Raw genomic sequence first — 20,664 nt, forward strand, 5'->3', positions numbered from 1 at the left:
GAGCCTCACCTCAGGGACACGACCACCTCAAATGTCTGTAGGCACCGATAACATAGAGCCTCGGACCACCGCAGGCTCACCTGCTCTGTAAAGCTATTGCTGACAGTGTGGGAGCTTGGCTGTGAGTAGGTCAGGCACTGAGAGCAGGAGTGGATAACAGATTCCTTTTCACCACCTTCACATACGGTCGCACGGGACTATATACCCTCCGGTAGAGTCTGCAAAATGCCCTCCTGAGCAGTCTGATCCTTCCCCTAGTGAGCCGGCTGAAGGTTACACCAGATTCCTCCAATGGCAGTACAAAACCAGGCTTCTCAGCCATTCCTTTTATTTGGTATTTCAAGAACAGAGGACTGCAATTTTCTGACTTTGTTAGCGCTACCAAGGCAAAAATTCCAAATAGCAAACAAATTCAAGTACAAGATTAGAGGCTAGATCTCCTCTTGGAGAAATCAGAAATACAGAGATGAAATGATTTTACTGGGACAGTGCTGGAAGACAAATTCTAGAGAAGTCAGAGAACATTTAGAAGTCTTCGGGCTTCTTTATCCCTTTATCTCTTTAAGACTCCTTTGTCTTTAAGATGTTCACAGATACGACAGTGGAATAAATGAGCTGTGCAGTCAGCCCTGGCTTCGAAAACCTAATAACTGTGGGGCAAGGACTTAATCTTCCCGAGTCCCAGTTTCCTCATACATATAATGGGACAGCCACTGTGCCCAGGCAAGGCTGCTGGGAAGGCTGAATGAATTAATGTATGGAAAGCCCCTAGTCAGGCATAAGGTAGTCCTAGAAAACAGGACTTCCCTCTCTGTTTAACTTTTCTCCTGCCAATCATGTTTCCTATCCCAATCAAGTTTAATACAATAAAACAGAGCAGGTCAGCTGCAGAAAGTTAAATCCTTTTCATTTTGCAAAGATCACTAGAATCAAGCCATTCAAGTTGTAACAGCTGTCATTCGTAGTCTCCAAAGGAGCTCTGCATGTTGAAACATTTTAGGATTTATTTAAGCTGCTCTGAAACAAAGTAGCATTAAACGATGGGATGTCTGCTTCTCTCTGTCTCTATGGCCAACAATGTGCTTCTCAGTTTTCTCCTAGTGGCTCCAAAATAACAGTCTCTGGCTCTTGAGAATATGGTGTCTTGGCTGTTGGAACAACATTTCACTGTGGAAGAGACTTCTTCACTTGTGAACTAGCCAGTAAGAAAGCCTGTCTCTGCAGAGCCACCGGATGACCTCCACTGGGGGTTCCAAGAATGGGTCACACTGGCATCCGCTTTGGGCTTCCCCCCACTGGTACAACGTGGATCCTCCATGGTCTTTTATTTGGCAAAAACACTAGCAAAATCCAACAACAGGGTCTGACCCAATTTAAATTAAATGATACTTGATATAAATAACATCACAGAGACCAGGTCCCACGTCATTCTGCAGGTCTAAAGTCACTAGACGAGAATTCAACACACACTGAGAAGGCAGTTCTCAGGAAGCCCTCGTCCAGGATACCTTCCCAAGACATTCTCTTAAAGAACAGTAGTAGAAGGAGCCTTGTGGGACCAAAGGATTCTCATCAAATGACTCCTTCATCCTCACACAAACATGTCTTTCAAGCCCCTGTGCAGAAAGAATGTGCTGAGAACTGTTCTCACCAGTGTCTTTAGGACAAGACTCAAGGAGGCAATAGGGCCTTACAGGTAGCAATTCACAGGACCCCCAGGGGTTAACTGTATCTATGGTAGAGTCTCGGGGAAGAGAGAGAGAAGAAACCTTTCTAGTGTGAGCTTCTGGATATAGAACACGCCAGCTCCAAGCACCAATGTTCCTAGCTTGTCTTTCTCGATCAATGCATAGTTCCAATTACTGCTCAGGCCTAAAGAGGGCAGCTCCAGGACCAGGCAGCCTGGGGCCTAAATGTCACCAAGGGAACTGCTGGCCGCCCAATCTGTGCTCAGATATCTATCTGCAGGGGAGCATGTTCGATGCCATGCGGAGTGATCACAAGGGCTGTCAGACAAGGCGCATGGGGAGGTGTTCCATTCCATGGCGAGGCCAGACGATCTTAGCAGGCAACACAGTGGATCAGAGCTCTGCACACATGCCAGGATGAAACCCTCCTTATGCCACTTAATGGCTATTACCACTGGAAGTCAACATTCCCACTCTGAACCTACTTCCTTATTGGTAAAATGGGGACGGCCACATCTGAAAGTACTGTTGTGAGAGGTGATTAGACCGCACACACTGAACAACTGGCGCACAGCAGGTGATCAGTAAAGATGAGTTCCCTTCTGCTGATGGCTCGTGAAAGAACAGAGCATAAGGGCTGCAGGATTCCAGAGAGGGAGAGATCACTGTGCATCCTCGTGACCTTTCGGCCACGCTGTAGAGGAAGACGTACATTCATGCTGAAAGGAACGGCAGGTTCAGAGGAGCGGCGTGTGGGAAGCAGTGTGAACCCTGGCACGGAAGCAGGGAGAAGTGAGGGTGTGTGTGTGTGAGCGCGTGCGCAGGCGAAGGAATTCGAAGTCAGAAAAGTGTGTCAGGGCTCATGGAGGGCCCTGCATTATAGCCCAAGGAGTTGGTCTGGACTTGGTTCTATAGTTAGTGGGACATTGCCAAAGGGTTCTGAGTAGGGAGAGTGGCAAAACAAAAGAGTTTTAAGACATTCAATTTGGTACAGGTTTCCAGACCACAGTGTAGGAGACAGCAGGCAGAGAGGGGAGTCTGGAGACTCCTGTGATAACCTGGATGACAACGGGGACACACCCCACGATGACAAGGAAAAAGGAGAGGGAAAGAGCAGGGAAGGAAGTGTTTGGCAGGCAGGAAAAGAGCCGGGAGCCCATCCACACAGGGCAGGAAACTGTACTGCTCAGAGGATCACACACCGCACGGTCGCCCGAGGAGAAAGAGGCCGCCCCTGTGACCTGCAGAAAGCGTTCTCAGTTCTGTGGCGAGGCCAGTGTCCTCCCCAGGGGCCTTCCAGCTCCTTCTCCACTGTTCCTTCCTCTCATCCTGCACTTGGTCCTCAGGGCTACAGAAGCTCTTGTCTGTTTCACTAGCAAATTACGCAGTTTTAAAAACCAAAATAATGCTAAATCTTTCCTGCATACTTTCAAATTCACTTAAACTTCCCTTAAATGTGAAAGTAAACTGCTGGTTTACAACAGCTGACGTTTAGGAGATGAAGACCTGCAGGTGTCTGGTATCAAGAACAGATATATGTTTATTTTAAACCAGAATTAAAGAATTAGAAACAATGGTGTGCCTACGAACAACAGGTCGGGGCTGGGCAGGGGGCGTCTGTCCCCGATCTGTAGCACTGTCCAGTTACTATGGTGTACATAACTACTCCCTGATGTCACTGAACAGGGAGCTGGGGAGAAACGTGCAAGCTGGCTCTCCTGAGCCGGTACAGGCCAGCTCCAGCCCAGCACTGAGAGAAGGCCGTTTTCTGCCAAGTAAGAGCCACGGCATTAAAGGTGAATCTGACAGGAGGAAAGGATTTTTTACAAAGATACGACACACCCACGTTTTAACAAAATAGGCTAGTAACACAATCTTGCAGACAATAATCTGCCCAGGGGACAAACCCACATTTCTCACTAGCATGTTTTATCAAATGCCTGTTCTGTGCCAGACGCTGTGTTCGGCACCTTATGCACGATCTAGCTGAGTTCTAGGTCTGCCACTTTCTGGCTTTGTAACTACAAATCACCTAACCGTTCTGGGCTTGTTTCTTGATTGGAAAAGGGAGACTGACACCCGAGGATCATGTTTTCAAAGTACGTGCCATGGAGCCCTGCAGTTGTGTGCTGATAGCTGGGAAAAAGATGGGGAAACCACCCAGGAGTATTGCTGGTTCTTGGCCCCTGCTTCTGAAAACCCTGTTTTTCTCTGTTCTATGTATCAGGATTCTGCTTAAGAGTTCATCTGCAGAAACGGCTTCTGAAAACTGTTACTGGACTTGACTTCTAAGATCCCTTCATTCAAGGGTTCTAAATTCCTCCTAGCAGAACACAAACTTCTGATTATATAATTTCACAAGTTTAAAGCTATGTGTGTCTTCACTATAATCTCTCCTTATATATTACTAGATGAACAGTGACATCAAAATAACTGATCTGTGACTCCAGGAGTCTCAGCAAAGAGTTTTGCTTTTTAACTACATGAGCCTTAATATCAAGGAAACATCTGTTCTGTCTATGGAACACGAGCTCTCGCATTAAGATCGCGTATAGCACAACAGAAGAGAGAAGCTTCTGGTAGAGCGTATTAAACAAGAGAAGCTAAGATGAAGGTGACAGGTGCCCGACTTCCCATCTCAGTCTCCACTGGCAGCAGGATGTATTTTTTTAGAAGATTTAAACAAACACATTTCTTTCATTTCCAACCATGAACAGACATCAACAAGGAATCAGCTGGAGAAGAAAAGTGCCGGCAGAAAGATACAGCTTCATTTGAAAACAAGACGAAAACGTAAGAGATGAGAAATAATGACGGCTTCAACTTTTGTGTGACATTTCTCTCCAGTAGCTGAATTTTAAAGCAAATTCAAAGAGAGTCCAACACAAATGAAAATCCAGATGCTCCTCCAAGCACACCCAGCTGGTTCTGCTGCTCTTTTACGCCTGTCTGCTTGCATTCATTTCAAGTCATTTCAATCCTAAGAAACAGAGCAATTTGGGCCTTGGGAGAGAAGAGGGGAGTAGCTCAATACACAGATCCTCTCTCCCTGCAGCTCTGATGTCTCTCCATGATTATATAGGACATCTCATTAGAAAACCAAAAATAAAAAACAAAATCAAAACAGATCACACTGCTTCGGGGTAGCTATTTTAAATGGGCCTTCTAGACCTTTTCTTTCCTTTCTACACTTGTCACTGAAGCTTTGATAACACCACGAGGATGACGATGACGTCAGGGGACCAAGAGACTGGGAAAACTTGCTTAACTTACTTGGGGTGGCTGCAGATCCAAAGCCCCCGCTGGCCGAGCTGAATGGGTTTTTGTTGGCTGCGTCTTGGCTGGGTTTCCCTCCAAGGCCACTGAAGAAACCTCCCCCTCTTCCAGTGTTTCCAGACCCAAACACGCTGCCACTGGAAGAGGACGACTGCTAAAAAACAAAAGGGACAGGAAGCACGATAAGATGAGAGGTCACGGTAAAATGGCAGGCCACATCCACGGAGAGGAGGCACTCACAGCTGTGCAAGTGGGAGAAGCAAGAGAACGCTGATTAGTTCTGGTGCAGATGCTCTAACACCCACAAAGGAAGCTGAGCTCTGCACAGGAACACTCTCTACAATCACAAGTTCTCAAGTTCTTCTATGTGCACAGTTCTCTGAAAACATCATTTATGGTAGGTGGGAGTCTTAACAGTTCATCTGCCCTGCTGCCTGCAGTCTCTGCTGGACATGACGCCAGGGGCAGGAAAACCAAACCCTCAAAAGCGCCCCCAAATGCGAAAGTTTAAAAACATGTCTAGGTTATGATGAGCACCAATTATTTTAATTCCTCTAGTGTTTGGCTGACCTCATCAGCAACCGACGATAAGGGATTCACACTGTCTTTTCTCCCAATTTGCGCGCTTTTATTTCGTAATGACTTCCCCAGTACTGCAGAAATGAGCTTAAATTAGCTCCACTGTTGAAACGATGACCACAGCTGAATTCTGTCCAAGTTTGCAAATCTTATGCTCAGAGGATGGTGAGCACGTGCTGACACAAAGCTGTATCAGGCACCACACACTGTATTTTTGTTTAGAAACTGGTTCTTTAAGGGAGACCAGGGCTAGATTTGAGGGACAATTAATGATTAGTTAAGTATGATCTCTCCCTGGCTGATAACGTAGAATACGATGGGCCATTAGAAATGGGTCGCTGTGCACAGGAACCTTACAGGAGTCCCTTCAAAGGGGAGGGGGGGGAACCAGAGAAGTGTACAAGTCCCTCTTCTTTCTGGCAAAATAAACCACCCACCTCAAAACAGTGAGTGAAATATCAATAAATGAGCTAGGAAGGTAGTGCCCTTCAGAAAAGTGCCTAAAATGTAATTTACACGCTCAAAAAATGGTTGCTGTTCAGTATTTTGACAATGACGATAATGAACCAATGACCGAGCACTTTCTCTGTGCTAGGCACTTTTCTACGCACTTTACAAATAACTATTTAATCCCCACAACAGTCAAACCTCTAGCAGCCTGCCCCTGAAACATGCCCCAGCACATCCCTGCTCTGAGCCCCCGTGCCGTGACTTTCTGCCTGGACCATATGACAACTTTATTGACGTTCTGCTTCCCCTACAATCTGTGTTCACACAGCAGCTAGATCCTTGAAAATGGCAGTCAAAACATTTCACTCCTGCTTACAAGTTCTGAAAGATACACATGACTTGGCCCCATCCATCTCTTGGCATCGTCTTCTATCACCCCCCGCACTTGGTACAGTCACACCAGTCTTTTGTGCCTTGGACACGACAAGCTAATTTTTACCTGAGGGCAACATACTTAATGCACTTGCCTGTCTCTCTCCTTTTTTTTCCCCCTCTTTAAACTTCTTTAAAAACAACAGTAACTGTTTGCTACAACCATTTAATGATGAGTAACAGCTTTTTAAAACTTGGAATGAAATCCAACCATAAGAGCACAGGCTTTGATAACTAGTAAACTGACTTTCAAAGGAACGAAGATGTGACAACTACGCGTGCACGCGGAAAACAGAAAGTATCAGGTTTCTTGGCTGACTTCCACGCATCAGGCTGAAACATAGGAAACTGCCAATATACGGACATTTTTGCCCTACAAGGAAAAAACCAAAACAAAAACCCCACCGAACGCAGCAATTTCAGATGGCTCAACTCATTTTTAAAAACATCATTTGAAAAGTAATGGATATCTGCAGAAATGAATAGAAACAGGTAGCACTTCACTGAAGTGAATGTGAATCGACAGTTATTGCATCCTCAGAAGCGGGTTAGAGTATTCCATTCATTTTAACTACAATAAATAACAATCGTTTTTAAAACTTTAAATTATGGAAAATCTCAGAAGTATAGATGGAGGAGCATAATGAACCCATGTACCCATCACCCAGTTTCACCCGCTAACTCCCAGCCAGTTGAGTGTTACCTAGAGCCCCATTTTCTTCCCCTCAGCCTTTATTAGTATGAAGTAAATCCCAGACATCTCACCATTTCATCCACGGATCTTCCAGCATAAAGCTCTGAAACATGAACCATAACCATAATAACATTATCGTGTCTAAAAAATTAATTCCTTTATATCATTGAATAGAGAGCTAGTGTTCAAGATCCAGCCTAATAAGGTTGCCAAAAAACCCTGTGAATCTCGTCCAGCCTCCAGACCAAGCACCATTTCACAGGAAGTAACAGGGTGCTACACTGCAGGGATCTCCAAAGGACCAACGAGCTGCTTTGTTCATCAACTGTACTACGAGGGGAAATAAAAGAGAGGCGGTCCTGGGAGGGCAATTTATAGATACAGAGGCTGAAGAGAACTACCAGCCGATCTCAGTGAGTGAGGCTGACTTGATCCTGATTCAAAGAAACAAACGTAAAAACAGACATTTATGAGACTTCTTCAGAAAGGCATTTCCTGACTATCGAACCTAAATCAGCTTCCCTGATTACTGCCACATCATCCTGCTTTACTGTCTTCATAGTACTTAAATTAACTATTTGAAATGAAACTGTTTTAATAAAGACTGACACCCCTCCCCACCCCGCCAAATGTAAGCTCTATGGACATAGCCACTTTTGTCTGTCTTACTCATTACTGAATCCTGGCATGAATGTTAAATTAATTTTCACAGTCCTGGTTCTCTACTGCCATTTTAACAACATTAAATCTTCTGATCCATAAACACAGCATGTCCTTCCACTTATTTAGATCACCTTTAATTTCTTTAAACAATGTTTCATTGTATTCAGAGCACACGTTTTGCACTTCTGTTAAATGTATTTCTAAGTATTTTACTCCTTTTCATGATACTGAAAATGAATTGTTTTCTTAATTTCATTTTCAGATGGTTTGTTGAAAATGTACAGAAATACAATTAATTTTTATATATTGATCTTGCATCCTGCAAACTTGCTGGTCCCATTCATTAGTTCTAGTTCTGTAGTGGATTCCTTTGGGATTTCTATATACATGATCATGTTACCTGCAGATGCATAGTTTTACTTCCTCCTTGCCAATCTGGATGCTTTTATTTCATTTCTTGCCTAAATGACCTCGCTAGACACAACATATGCTCTTGAGAGCCACTATGGTTGCACGCCATTAGCCGTCCTTCCCTTCTTATTGCTGAATAGTATTCCACTGTGTGAGGACGCCAGGGTCTACTATTCCCCTGCCGATGAACATCTGGACTGTTTCCAGGTGTGGGCTATCATCAACAAAGCTGCTATGAACATTCTGATAGAAGTCTGTCTGTGAGTATATATTTTCATTTCTTTTGGGTGAATACCTAGGACTAGAATTGCTAAACCCTAAAATCAGTGTATATTTAACTTACTGAGAATTTGCCAAATGGTCTTCCAAAGTGGCCGCACCATTTACCTTCCCACCAGCCAGCAACGCATTAAGAGATCTAGTCACTCTAGATCTTTTCCACATTTGGTCTTGTTGGTTCTTAAATTTCAGTAATTCTACAGGTATGACATAGTATCTCATGGTTTTAATCTGCATTTCTCTGATGACTAACAATGCTGAGCAAGTTTTCATGTGCTTATTGGCCATCTGCATAGCCCCTTTTGTAAAGCAGCTGTCCAAGTATTTTGCTTATTTTAAAATTGAGGTGTCTTTTTATTTTTGAGTCATAGGAGTTCTTTATATATTCTGCACAGAATTCCTTTAATTTATGTATTGTAAATATTTTCTCCCAGTCTACACCTTGCCTTTTCATTTTCATAACGAAGTCTTTTGATGAGCATAAGTTTGTAATTTTAATGAAATCCCATTTTTCAATTTCTTCTTTTATGGTTAGTGCTTTTTTGTGTTCTAAGAAATCTTTGTCTTCCCAATGGTTTCTTCACAGTGGCATTATTGACATTTGGGGCCACATAATTCTTTGTTTTGGAGGGCTGTAGGATGTGTAGCCTCTACCCACGAGATGCCAGTAGCGTCCCCCACTCATGAGGATCAAACGTGTCTCCAGACATTGTGATTGTGAAATTCCCCCGGGGGACAAAATCGATACTGGTTGAGAAGCACTGGTTTACTCCAAGGTAGCAAAGATGTTCTTTTTGCCTTTTTGCCACGGTTGTCACATATTTAATACCTTGTTATTAACTGCACAATACATTGTTTCTCTTTATGTCATCAATATTCTTTCTTCAGCTGCTTTAAAAGTTTTCTTTTTGTATTTGGTTTTCAGAAGCTTAACCAGGTTGTGTCCAGGGGCGGTTTTCTGAGGTTCACAGAGTGTCTTGGATTTGTGGATTCCTGTTCTTCAACAAATTTGAAAAAGCCTGGCCATTGTCTCTTCAAAAAATTTTTTTCTCACCAATTCTGTCTCCTCTCCTTCTGGGACTCTGATTGCATTATGCTGAATTGCCTGATACTGTTGCACAGGTCACTGATGTTCCGTCCAATTTTTTTTTCAGTCTCTCGGAGCTTCATTTTAGGTAATTTCTATTGACATATCTTCAAGTTCACTGTTCTTCTGTAGTATTCACTCTGCTGTTTAACCTGTCTAATCGTTTTTTATTTTGGATGTTAGATTTAAACTTCAGATACAGACTGACTTTCTATTTGTTTTTGTAATTCCCATTTCTCTTCTGAGATTCCTTATTCAACCATTCTTTAATTTTCCTGTAAATCCTTGAGCACGACAGTTATTATAAAGTCTCTACCTGTTAGTTCTAATACTGGATCATCTGTAGGTTATTTTTTTGCTGATTTCTAAAGTATGACCGTAGGTCCCCCTTTTCATTTTGCTTCTTCACGTGTTACATACCTTTTTTTGTCTGTTAGGTATACTGGACTTTATACAGAGGAACGGTGGTGTGTGACTGAGGAATGCTAGCGTGTTCCCCAGAGAGTGAGAGACCAATTATTCAGATCTCCCTACGTGTCCAGTTGATCGGGAACTGGTTCACAGACTTAGACCGAACCCACCTCTGGTTAGCCAAACACTGCCTTTGCTTAGGGCTTAGCTTATTTGTCATGTAAGTGTTGGAGCCTGGAGCCAGAGGGCAGTTAGGCTGGAGTGCTACCTTTGGATTCAACAGTTTCAGGGAACAGGAGGTTGCAAGACTGCAAGTTCTTTCTGCTTTACTTTCTTTCTCTCAGCAAAATTGGGGGAGAGGTGAATAGAGGATTTTTATACTGAACTTGCAAGTCTTTCAGACTCCAATTTGTTGTTGTTGTTGTTTTTTTAAAAGCAGCTTTACTGGGATATAATTCATATACCACACAACTCACTGATTTAAAGTATAAAATTCAGGACTTCCCTGGTGGCACAGTGGTTAAGAATCTGCCTGCCAATGCAGGGGACACGGGTTCGAGCCCTGGTCCAGGAAGATCCCACATGCCGTGGAGCAACTAAGCCCATGCGCCACAACTACTGAGCCTCAGCTCTAGAGTCCGCGAGCCACAACTACTGAAGCCCACACGCCACAACTACTGAAGCCCGCGCACCTAAAGCCTGTGCTCCTCAACAAGAGAAGCCGTCACAATGAGAGGCCCACGCACCACAACGAAGAGTGGCCCCTGCTCGCCGCAGCTAGAGAAAGCCCGCGTGTGGCAACGAAGACCCAACGCAGCCAAAAATAAATAAATTTATAAAGTATAAAATTCAATGGTTTTGGTACATTACATCTTTAAGTTTTAAAACGTGTGGTAAAATATGTATGACATAAATCTTGCCCTTTTAATCATCTTTTAGTATACAATTGAGTGGCATTAATTATATTCACAATGTTGTGCAACAATTACCACCATTTCTAAAATTTTTCATCACCAAAACGGAAATTCTGTAACCATTAAACAAGAACTCCCTGGTCCCTCCTCCCCCCAGGTCCTGGTAGGCTCTAATCTACTTCCTGGCTCTAGGGATTTACCGATTCTAAATATTCCATACAAGTGGAATCATACAATGTTTGTCCTTTTATATCTGGCTTATTTTACTTAACATAATGTATTCACGATTTATTCATGTGTAATATGAATCACCACCTTACTCCTTTTGAAGGCTGAATAATATTCCCATGTATGAACGGACCACCTTTTGTTTATCCAATCCTCTGTTGATGAACACTGGGTTGTTTCCATCTTTTGGCCACTGTGAATAATGCTGCAATGAGCAATGGTGACCAAGTGTCTGAGTTCTACTGCTGGGTCATATGACAGTTCTATGTTTAGCTTTTCAAGGAACCTGTTTTCCACAATGGCTGTACCACTTTCCATTCCAACCAGCAATATACGAGGGTTCCAATCTCCCCAATCTTTGTCAATACTTGTTATTCTGTTTTTTTTTTTTTAAATTATAGCCCTCCTAGTGGTTGTGGAGTGGTATCTCATTATGGTTTTGATTTTCATTTTCCTAGTGTTTATAATACTACTGATTATCTTTTCGTGTGTTTATTGGTCATTTGTTTGCCCTCATTGTTGCCAATAGCTTCCTCTGGCTTCTCCGGCCAGTAAATTTCCTTCGGCAAGGCCTCTCTTCCACTTCCTAAACCCAGGCCTGACATTTGCCCCCAAAAGCTGCTGTACCATCAGGCTCGCCTACGATTAACTCCCGTCTGGAAATCAATTCAACAAGGCTTTCTGCCATGTTTTCATGGTCCCATTGTGACAGATTACATTTTCCAAAGATGGTCACAGTAGTATTTCTAGACCTAAATGCTCTTCTAGAGCAAGAGGTGAAGTCTATTCCCCTCTCCTTGAACCTGGGTGGGGCTTTGTGACTGCCTTGAACAAGAAGATGCAGTATACATGATGCTCTGTGACTTCTGAGGACAGCTTCTGCCTGGCTCCCTCTCTTTCTTGGAATATTCTTCCGTGGAATCCAGCCACCATGATGTAAGGAAGCCCAGGCCATACAGAGAAGCCACATGTAGATGTTGTAGCCAAGAGTTCCAGTTAAGGTTGGAACTAACAGCCAAGCCAACCACTGGAGAATGCTACTGAGTTTTGGGGTAATTTGTTACACAGCACTAGATAATTCTAATATCCACAGAGTTAGTGTGATTTTCACACCATCTGGATTTTTCTTGGTATTATGATGAAAATGAAGTTCTTCTATATCCTGGCCAGAATCTACCTGTATCCTTAGATTCTTCTCAGAATACCCCTACTACCTGAAAATTCATTCATTTTTACAATGCTTATCCTGTGCTAGCCACAGTCCTAAGCACTGGGGATACAGCAACAAATATAACAGATAAAGCTCCTGCCATGATAGAAAAAAAACTCATTTGAATTTCTAGCCCCTCCAATTGCAAATATAATTTCTGTGAAGGAAGAACATGAGGTGCAGGGCAGTAACCAATATGGAGTTTATCACAGTAAGCTTTAAATCTCTTTGCTCAAATTATGCCTGCGAGAGAGAGAAAAAATTTATGCCTGTGAAAGTCACGCACGTAGCTCTAATTTGTTCATTTCCACAATGTAGTAACGTTCTACTACAGAGTAATGTAAGTTCATCTGCCCAGTGGAATGGCCATAGCTGTCTGGGTTGCTTCTAGTCCTGTTATTGTAACAGTGTACCCTGGCGCACAGGTGCATCAGTTTCTCCAAAGAACAAACTAGGAGTGGAACCACAGGGCTTTACTAGATCACACCAGACTATCTTCCAAGGTGGTGTGCCAACCTACGTCCCAGCTAAGAGTGTACGTGAGTTTCTGTGGCTCTGCATATCTGCTGACATTTGGTATTGTTGGGCTTTTAAATTTCTGCTGCGTTACAGGTGTGCATCCCTTAGTGGTTTTACTTTGTGTTACTACTTAAGTTGAATATGTTTACGGTCCTCTGGCTATCCTTTTAAAAAATGTTTTCTTATTTCTCTCTTTTTCTCAATTGTGCTAAAATATACATGAAACTTACCATTTTAAGCTTTTCTCCCCCATGCGTCTGGGGCATGAACCAGGCATGGGCACAAACCAACAGCCAAGCTGGGATAAACAAGGAGTTGCTTTGTCCCCGGCTGATATGAGACAGGCACCAGCGACTAGGTGCCACTCGACCCAGGTCAGGGGCAACATTTTAAGGATTTTAAGTGTATAATTCAGTGGCATTGAGTACATTCCACAATGCTGTGTAACCAACACTACCCTTTTTTATGACGTCTCTTGTCCTTTTTCTTTCTGTTGTGTTTTCTATTAAGTTTTCTATGTACAGAGCTCAATGAATTTTGACATATAACTGTTTATGATGTTCAACTTTTTTTTTCTTTTTTTTTGGCTGCGTTGGGTCTTCGTTGCTGCGCGCGGGGGCTTTTTCTAGCTGTGGTGAGCGGGCGCTACTCTTCGTTGCGGTGCACGGGCTTCTCGTTGCGGTGGCTTCTCTTGTTGTGAAGCACAAGCTCTAGGCGCGCGGGCTCAGTAGTTGTGGCACACAGGCTTAGTTACTCCGCCGCATGTGGGATCTTCCCGTACCTGGTATTTTCAAGTTTGTCTTTTATGTCTTTACGGCACGTAAAACACAGCTGTTTTATAGTCTAGGAAGTCTTTGGAAATGTGGGTCTCATGTTTACTCTGGCTCTTGATCATAGTTCCTTGTTTCCTGTTGTGATGAATTTACGTGTGGGAATCAATGTCCTTAAAAATTATCTGAGGCCTACAGTTACTTTTCTTCAGAGTGGCCTGTGCTCTTCTGCCAGACATCTGGAGACACCGCCATCCTCGGATCGGGTCAAGCCACATTCTCAGGCCGAGACCGGTGAATCTGGAGTCACAGCTTATCGTGGGGAGGGTCTCTTTTAGCCCTCCCACTTTGTACACGTCTTGGTGAATGATGTCTGCCCCTTTGCCCTTTTGGTGTTGTTAACGTAGGCAATTCAGGTGCTCTCAGATTAGTACGTGCTCTCAGGGCAGAACTGGCTTCTGTGCTCCACTCACTTCTACAGGTTCCCATTTTCCATTTAATCTGATTTGGTTAAATACCTTATTAGTTTATAAGTGCTTTTGAAACTGGTTTGTACGTTTTATGTAGCCATTTTTAGCTGTTTTCAGTGGGGAACTTGAAAACCAGAAGTTCTGTTTCTCGGTCAAGGATCACTGACTAGGGCAGGGCCCATCTTCTAAGGAAAAAGGTGATAAAGAAAATCTCCTACTGAAGACTTGGAAGAAACATAATATGGCTACCACTTTCTTAACTACTGGACAAGTACCACCCCCACCTTTAGAAAGTCACAATCGTTTCCAATATATCAGAGTACCTTATGAAGTTACCGTGATCTAAATGTAGCAGCTAGCTTTTACAACAGTAAATTTAACCCCTCTAGGCCCTCCGTGTCCTCATCTGTCAAATGGGGATAATAACAGCATTACCTTATACAAGTACTAATGATTCCAGGACTCAGTGCGTGTACAGCACTTAAAACCACACCCAGCACATAGATAACCACTAGCTAGACAAAGTGAGACGGCTCAGGTCACCGAAAGGTCCCTGGACTATATACTGCTTCGCACAGGGCCACATACAGTTTCTGTTGCATATCCTTCTTCATCTTGTTTAAACAACGACTTAAACAAATAAAAACTTTTAGCTCAACGGCCTTAAAAAAAAGAAAAAAAAAAGGCCAAGAAGCAGATTTAACCCATGGGCCATAGTTTGCCAATCCCTGGCCTAACAACAGGCAGAAGATTGATGGAAATCAGGCAATGTGCTTTAAAGTGCTTCCCGAGAGGACTTTCACACAAGGATCAAAACTGTAGTGATTCTCTCAAATCAGAGGCTGAGACTTCTGCATCCCCAAGGGAGCTACAGAAGGCAGAGCTTGAGAACAACAGGGCTGTTTGCTGGGGCTGGTTACATCCTACAGGACCGGTTACATCCTACGGGAACATGACTGATTGTATCCTATAGGAACGATGCAAATGGGTTTGATACATGTTGACGTGAATAGAGGCAAACGTCCATATTTACCTGGCCAAAGACTGTTCCACCAGTACTGGCTGCTTGACCAAACAAAGAACCAGTATTACTAGACCCAAAACCTGTAAAATAAAAAGAAAACCAAAGTTTAATTTGGATGAACCTTCTATAATATCAAAGTTTTGTTTTTTACTTTTTAAATGGCATTTAGGTGTGCTAAAGTGCCTCACAATAAATCAACTCATGAAGAAAATGTTTTCCTACCTAGGAAAGGGAGAAAATTATGAGTAAATAATTTAAAGAAACCCTTTTTTTCATTGCTAGAATTTTATAATAGTAAAAAAAAGTCCCAAAGTCCCAAGGACTGAATCCTTGTCTCCTACCAAACCCCAGGCGGGTGAGGTCTCTCAGCGTAGCTCCCCTAGACTTAGAGCTGCCAAGAAGTGCTTCCAGCGTCTGACTTAAAACCATGAATATTCCTACTCCCTGGTTACCTCTAATCTCAAATACCAGATTCTTTCAGGGTAGTTTATCTTTCTTCTAGGTGGCATAACGTGGTTGAGGTGTTGAGTTAACAGGGCCTGGGAGAATCAGGAAGAACTATATTTTATAACAAAAGAGCCCCAGATGAGGAGCTGGAGGACAAGAGTTCCACGCTCATTTCTGCTACTGGTCTAGGCAGGGGAGCTCAGGCAAGGCTCAGTTCCTCAACCAGCGCTGGAGGAGGCCGCTCAGGTTATCTTTCCACCTAGCTCCTGTAGGAAAGAAGGGTTTTTCAGAGGTTCTCAGTTGTACTGAAATAGTTTTGATTATACTTGTGAACGAGGATTCTCAAGTTTTGACTGCAGAACAAAAAGATGCACTAGCGACAGCGTTAACTATCCTACTCTCTTTTAAGACCCACAAGGCCTCTTCCCTGCCCGTTCTCTAGACCAACTTATCACATCTCCTCCCGTCACTCAAACAGGCCAAGCAGCCTCTTCACAGGGCATCAGGTGGATCCCAAAACTGTCGTGCACCACTGTGTTCTTGTAGTGGAACATAGTGGGAGCTTCACAAACATTTGTTGAAGGCAGGAAGGAAATGACTTCCTTTCTAATAAGTTATGAACCAGTTTCCAATAAATTTTCACCAAAGGAATGAACGCGCAGTTACTTGTAATCCTGTCCACCAAATCATTAATCTTTGATTCTGCCCCCCATCCCCTGAGCCTGATGGCTGAAGAAATGCCTTTCATAAGATAACCATGGAGAAAGGAAAATTAGAAAAGATATTTGAGTTGTCCTGTCTACTGGTTTTAGGAGCAAAAGCAGCTGCTAAGATTGGACATGCAATAGTGAGGATTACATTTTACTTTCAAAAATAGTAAAATTTAAAGATTTGTTTTTTTAAAAGAATTACACTGGGGCTTCCCTGGTGGTGCAGTGGTTGAGAGTCTGCCTGCCGATGCAGGGGACACGGGTTTGTGCCCTGGTCCAGGAGGATCCCACATGCTGCGAAGCGGCTGGGCCTGTGAGCCGTGGCCGCTGAGCCTGTGCGTCCGGAGCCTGTGCTCCGCAAAAGGAGAGGCCACAACAGTGAGAGGCCCACGTACCGCAAAAAAAAAAGAATTACACTGAAAATAGAAAAATAATCCAACTTCTCAAATGTCACTATTTGCCCTTCTAGAAAGCAAGGTGGTGTCAGAGGAAATATGAAATACCGGCAGCGCAGAGGACTAGGATGAGGAGCTCTGGAGTCTAGTCCTGGCTCCAGTACTGGCACTAAATGACATTAGATCAGTCACCTCGAGGCCGGACAGGTTTGGACATAATGACCTTGCAAATGTAAAATTTCATACTTATGAGTCCTTTGTTATTTGCCATGACTTTACATCTGTTTTTCTCCCCCCATGAAACTGGCACTCCGGTGGCTAGGAGAGTGGAGAACTTGCTGAGAAGCACAACTGGAGCTGCAGTGATTAGACCAAAGAAATGCCCGAGACTGCCAGTGGCCAGGCTCCCTTCCGGACTTTTCAGAGCCTCTTCTGTTTTCCTTTCCTTTCTTTTAATCACCAAACTAATGCAGATTTGCTGCAAATGTTTCAAATAATACAGAGGACAACAAAGTAAAAATCTTCCATAAGTTCTTACCTGAAGCTTGACAAAAGCTAAACCCAGAGGATGGCGCTGTCGTGGTGGTGGCTGAGGCGCCACCGAACACAGAGCTTCCCTGCCCAAAGCCAGGGCCCTGGCCAAAAGCAGGAGGGCTGCTCTGGCCAAAGAGCCCCCCTCCAGTGTTGGCAGAAGACTGTCCAAATGAGAAGGAGCTGGAGCTACTGGCGCTTGAAGATGCACCGAACACGTTCCCGCTGGTGGACGCGGGGGTGGGGGACGCGGACTGACCAAAAGCCGGCACGGAGCTGAAGCCGGGCTGACTGAAGGAAAAGCCGCTCGCGGGGCTGCTGGTCGGCTGCCCGAAGGCCGGGGCCTGCCCGAAGTTCGTCTGTCCAAAGACCGTCGGGGCGGAGGTGCCAAACGCTGGGCTGCCGAACCCCGAGCCGCTGACCTGCGGCGCGGCAGCCGCCGTGCTGGCGATGCCGCCCGCCTGCTGTCCGAACAGGCTCGGGGCAGTGCTGGCGGCCACCTGCCCAAACATGGGGGTCGCCGAGGGGGCGGTGGCTGTGTGGCCGGTGAGCTGGCTGAAAGCCGAGCTAGAGCTGGCGGCCGGTGGCTGAGTAAAGACAGGCGAGCCCGAAGTGACCGCCCCAAACACTGCGGGCTCCGTGGCTGGGCCTGGAGCATCACCGGAAACAGCGCTGGAGGTGGCGGGAGGCCTGGATGTTTCTGGGGCCACGGGGCCGGCACCTGGGACGGCAGGTGCTGCGACGGCAATCTGCCCAGGCGCTGCCGGGGTGGGGGCAGGGGACGGCGGTTCGGTCTTGGCGTCCGCGGCCCCGGTGGCTGCCGGAGTGGCCTCCGTGGACGGCGCTAGGACGGTGGCACTGGGCGCCGCTGTACCAGGGCTGCTGGCCGCAGGCTGGGCGAGAGCGGGCTCCTTCTTCACAGAGTCAGACGTTTGAGAAGGAGCTTGGGGAAGCTGGGCGGATGGCTGCTGCCCTAGGAGGGAGGCTGTTGACACCAAGGCCTCACTACCACCTGGCTTCTCAGGCAGAGCCGATGACGTGGCTGCTTCCGTGCTTTTAGCGGAGGACGTGGGCACGGTGGGAGCAGATGCTGAACTCAGGAGGCTGCCAAACGACAAGGCGGGGAGGGATGTAGGAAGGGGTGTGGCAGCGGCAGCAGCAGAGGACGGCGCTGTACTACTTGTCTGCTGGCCTCCGAACGGAAAACTGGTCTTGCTACCGCTTAGCGATAGCCCCGCAAAACTGATTACGCTGGAGGGTCCCGCACTGGTGAGCGGCAGGCTGCCAAAGACGCCAGTTGAGGAACTGCCGGGGCTGGGGCCGGCCGCAGCCGCCAGGGTCACTGTGGTGGCAGCCACAGAGGAGGTCACGGGAGGCTCCACGGGCTTCCCCAGCACCACGGGGCCGGTGAAACTAAACCCGGAGGGGACGGCCGAAGTCTTGGTGGGCTGTGCACTAGCACCAGTCCCGCCTGGGGATGAAGCCTTACTGGCTGCCTTTGTAGAATCATCTGCTTGGCCAACCCGCAGTCCTGAAAAACTTCCTAGAGTCTCTCCAGCCAGAGAACTTGGAAACAGAAGCTCTCCCAACTTGGACGGCGGAGCTTCCACCTTGCCAGAGGGGGTGGAAAGAGCAATTCCAGAAGGTGCCACAGGCCTGCCGCTGGATGGAGCAGACTCCCCAGGAGAGGGACCAGCAGCTCCCGTGCTACTTGACGTCGTCATTCCCGAGGGAGGGGAGCTTTCAGGAATGGCCTCGTAAAAAGGTTTGCCTGTCCCGCCAAAGGAGAATGTGTCCAGCTGGTTTGACTCTTTGCCGGGGGGTGCTGCCACTAGCAAGAAAAATAAATTAGGAAATGGACTGGATTTCACAAAATATGACCTATCACAGTCTCACTGACTTTTCTAAGCCAAAGCCTCTCTCCTCCCTTGATACTGTCAGGGACAGCTTGTTCTGACAGCAGCAGACAGAACAAATGCTTCTCCGCAGGAACGTTAGCTCTGAGTCATCTCACTGAGGTGGGATGAACGAATGTTCTCTTTATGACCATTAAATAATAACAAATACATCTCTATCTAGAGTACATGAAATTAACCTAGTGGCCCAAAAGAGAAAGAAAAGGCATCTTCCCACATTTCCCCCGTGTGTGCGCCGCAATAACATTCCTGGCAACAGTACTAGCATATGGACCTCCTGAGAGACCAGGAATTGATCCCTTTTTTTTTTGGCCGCACCATGCGGCTTGTGGGATCTTAGTTCCCCAACCAGGGATTGAATCCAGGCCCTTGACAGTGAGAGCACGGAGTCCTAACCACTGGATCACCAGGGAATTCCTCCTTTGGTTTTATGGACAGATAGAGTGTCAATCCACAGGCAATCATTTTTACCTATAATTAAGGGCTACTTCCTAGTGCTCTCCTCACTAAGTGCTTTCATGGCAGCAGTGTGGCCAGATGGTCAAGGACATACGTGGGCTCTGAGGCTGGGGGCTCTGCCACTTGCTGGCTGTGCAACTCTGGAAAAGTTAATTGACTTCTCTGGGCTTCAATTTCTCCATTTGGAAGAGAGAGCTAATAACAGTACGTACCTCACAGAGTTGTCATGAAGATTAAATGAAATACAGGTAAAGCATTCACAAGGCCTGGTCAAAAAACTGATCAATAAAGACTAATTTGATACTTACAAACTGAAATTGGTCTATCGAAAGTGCTGGTTGATGTTTCTAACTCCATGCTCTTTTAAAAAGTCTGTCTAGGGGCTTCCCTGGTGGTGCAGCGGTTGAGAGTCCGCCTGCCGATGCAGGGGACATGGGTTCGTGCCCTGGTCCGGGAAGATCCCACATGCCGCGGAGCGGCTAGGCCTGTGAGCCATGGCCGCTGAGCCTGCGCGGTCCGGAGCCTGTGCTCCGCAGCGGGAGAGGCCACAACAGTGAGAGGCCCGCGTACCGCAAAAAAAAAAAAAAAAAAAAAGTCTGTCTATCACAAACTCCTGAGAACACTGCAAAGCCCCTACTATATACAGGTAATTTCCAGAAACCCCTCTTTGTATCACTGGTGTTGTGCTGAGCTGTTTATGATTTTGGATCGTTGTCTATTCTTGTATTAGTGAAAATGTTTATGGAATTACTATTGTGTTTTAGTACTAATTTATTTCATTTAGGATTTTTGAAATTATTCTGTTCCTCTCCAATCTTTTTATATCATTGAGTTGTTTTTCTTCTAGAAAGTGAGACTGGGGAGAGGGTGGGCCTCAAGGGTATTCAGCCACATCTAAGTGGGCAGAACAGTTTAAGAATCACTGCTCCAGAGAGAAAGGAATGAGATCAACAACCCTTTCAGTGCCACACACAGCTCAGGTTTAGGAAGTCTGCTATGCTTTCAGCTCCCTAATCTCCCTCCAGGAGGTTTTAGGAGATCCCTTTTTTACTAAAAAAAACTTCTACCACTTGGGTTGACACACAGAAAGCACTCATAAAA

General features: G+C 45.4%; 1 protein-coding gene and 1 non-coding gene across 5 annotated transcripts in view; both read right to left on the reverse strand.

Annotated features, from left to right (window-relative positions):
- The window catches only part of NUP214 (nucleoporin 214), a 100,976-nt gene that overhangs the window by 11,182 nt on the left and 69,130 nt on the right, over positions 1 to 20,664 (reverse strand). For 2 of the 4 annotated variants that reach the window (XM_060013955.1, XM_060013954.1), the window contains exons 29-31: positions 17,196 to 19,019; positions 15,115 to 15,185; positions 4,962 to 5,118 (exon numbers count right to left, since the gene is read on the reverse strand). In XM_060013955.1, the coding sequence (XP_059869938.1) occupies positions 4,962 to 5,118; positions 15,115 to 15,185; positions 17,196 to 19,019 (2,052 nt within the window). The remainder of the gene's footprint in view (positions 1 to 4,961; positions 5,119 to 15,114; positions 15,186 to 17,195; positions 19,020 to 20,664) is intronic. The other 2 variants (XM_060013957.1, XM_060013956.1) reach the window with 2 other exon arrangements.
- LOC132427766 (small nucleolar RNA SNORA48) lies at positions 13,091 to 13,225 on the reverse strand. Its single transcript, XR_009519974.1, has one exon. It is a non-coding gene; the product is annotated as a small nucleolar RNA SNORA48 (small nucleolar RNA).

The sequence above is a fragment of the Delphinus delphis genome, chromosome 6 (assembly GCF_949987515.2).
Source record: "Delphinus delphis chromosome 6, mDelDel1.2, whole genome shotgun sequence".
NCBI classification, from domain to species: Eukaryota; Metazoa; Chordata; class Mammalia; order Artiodactyla; family Delphinidae; genus Delphinus; species Delphinus delphis.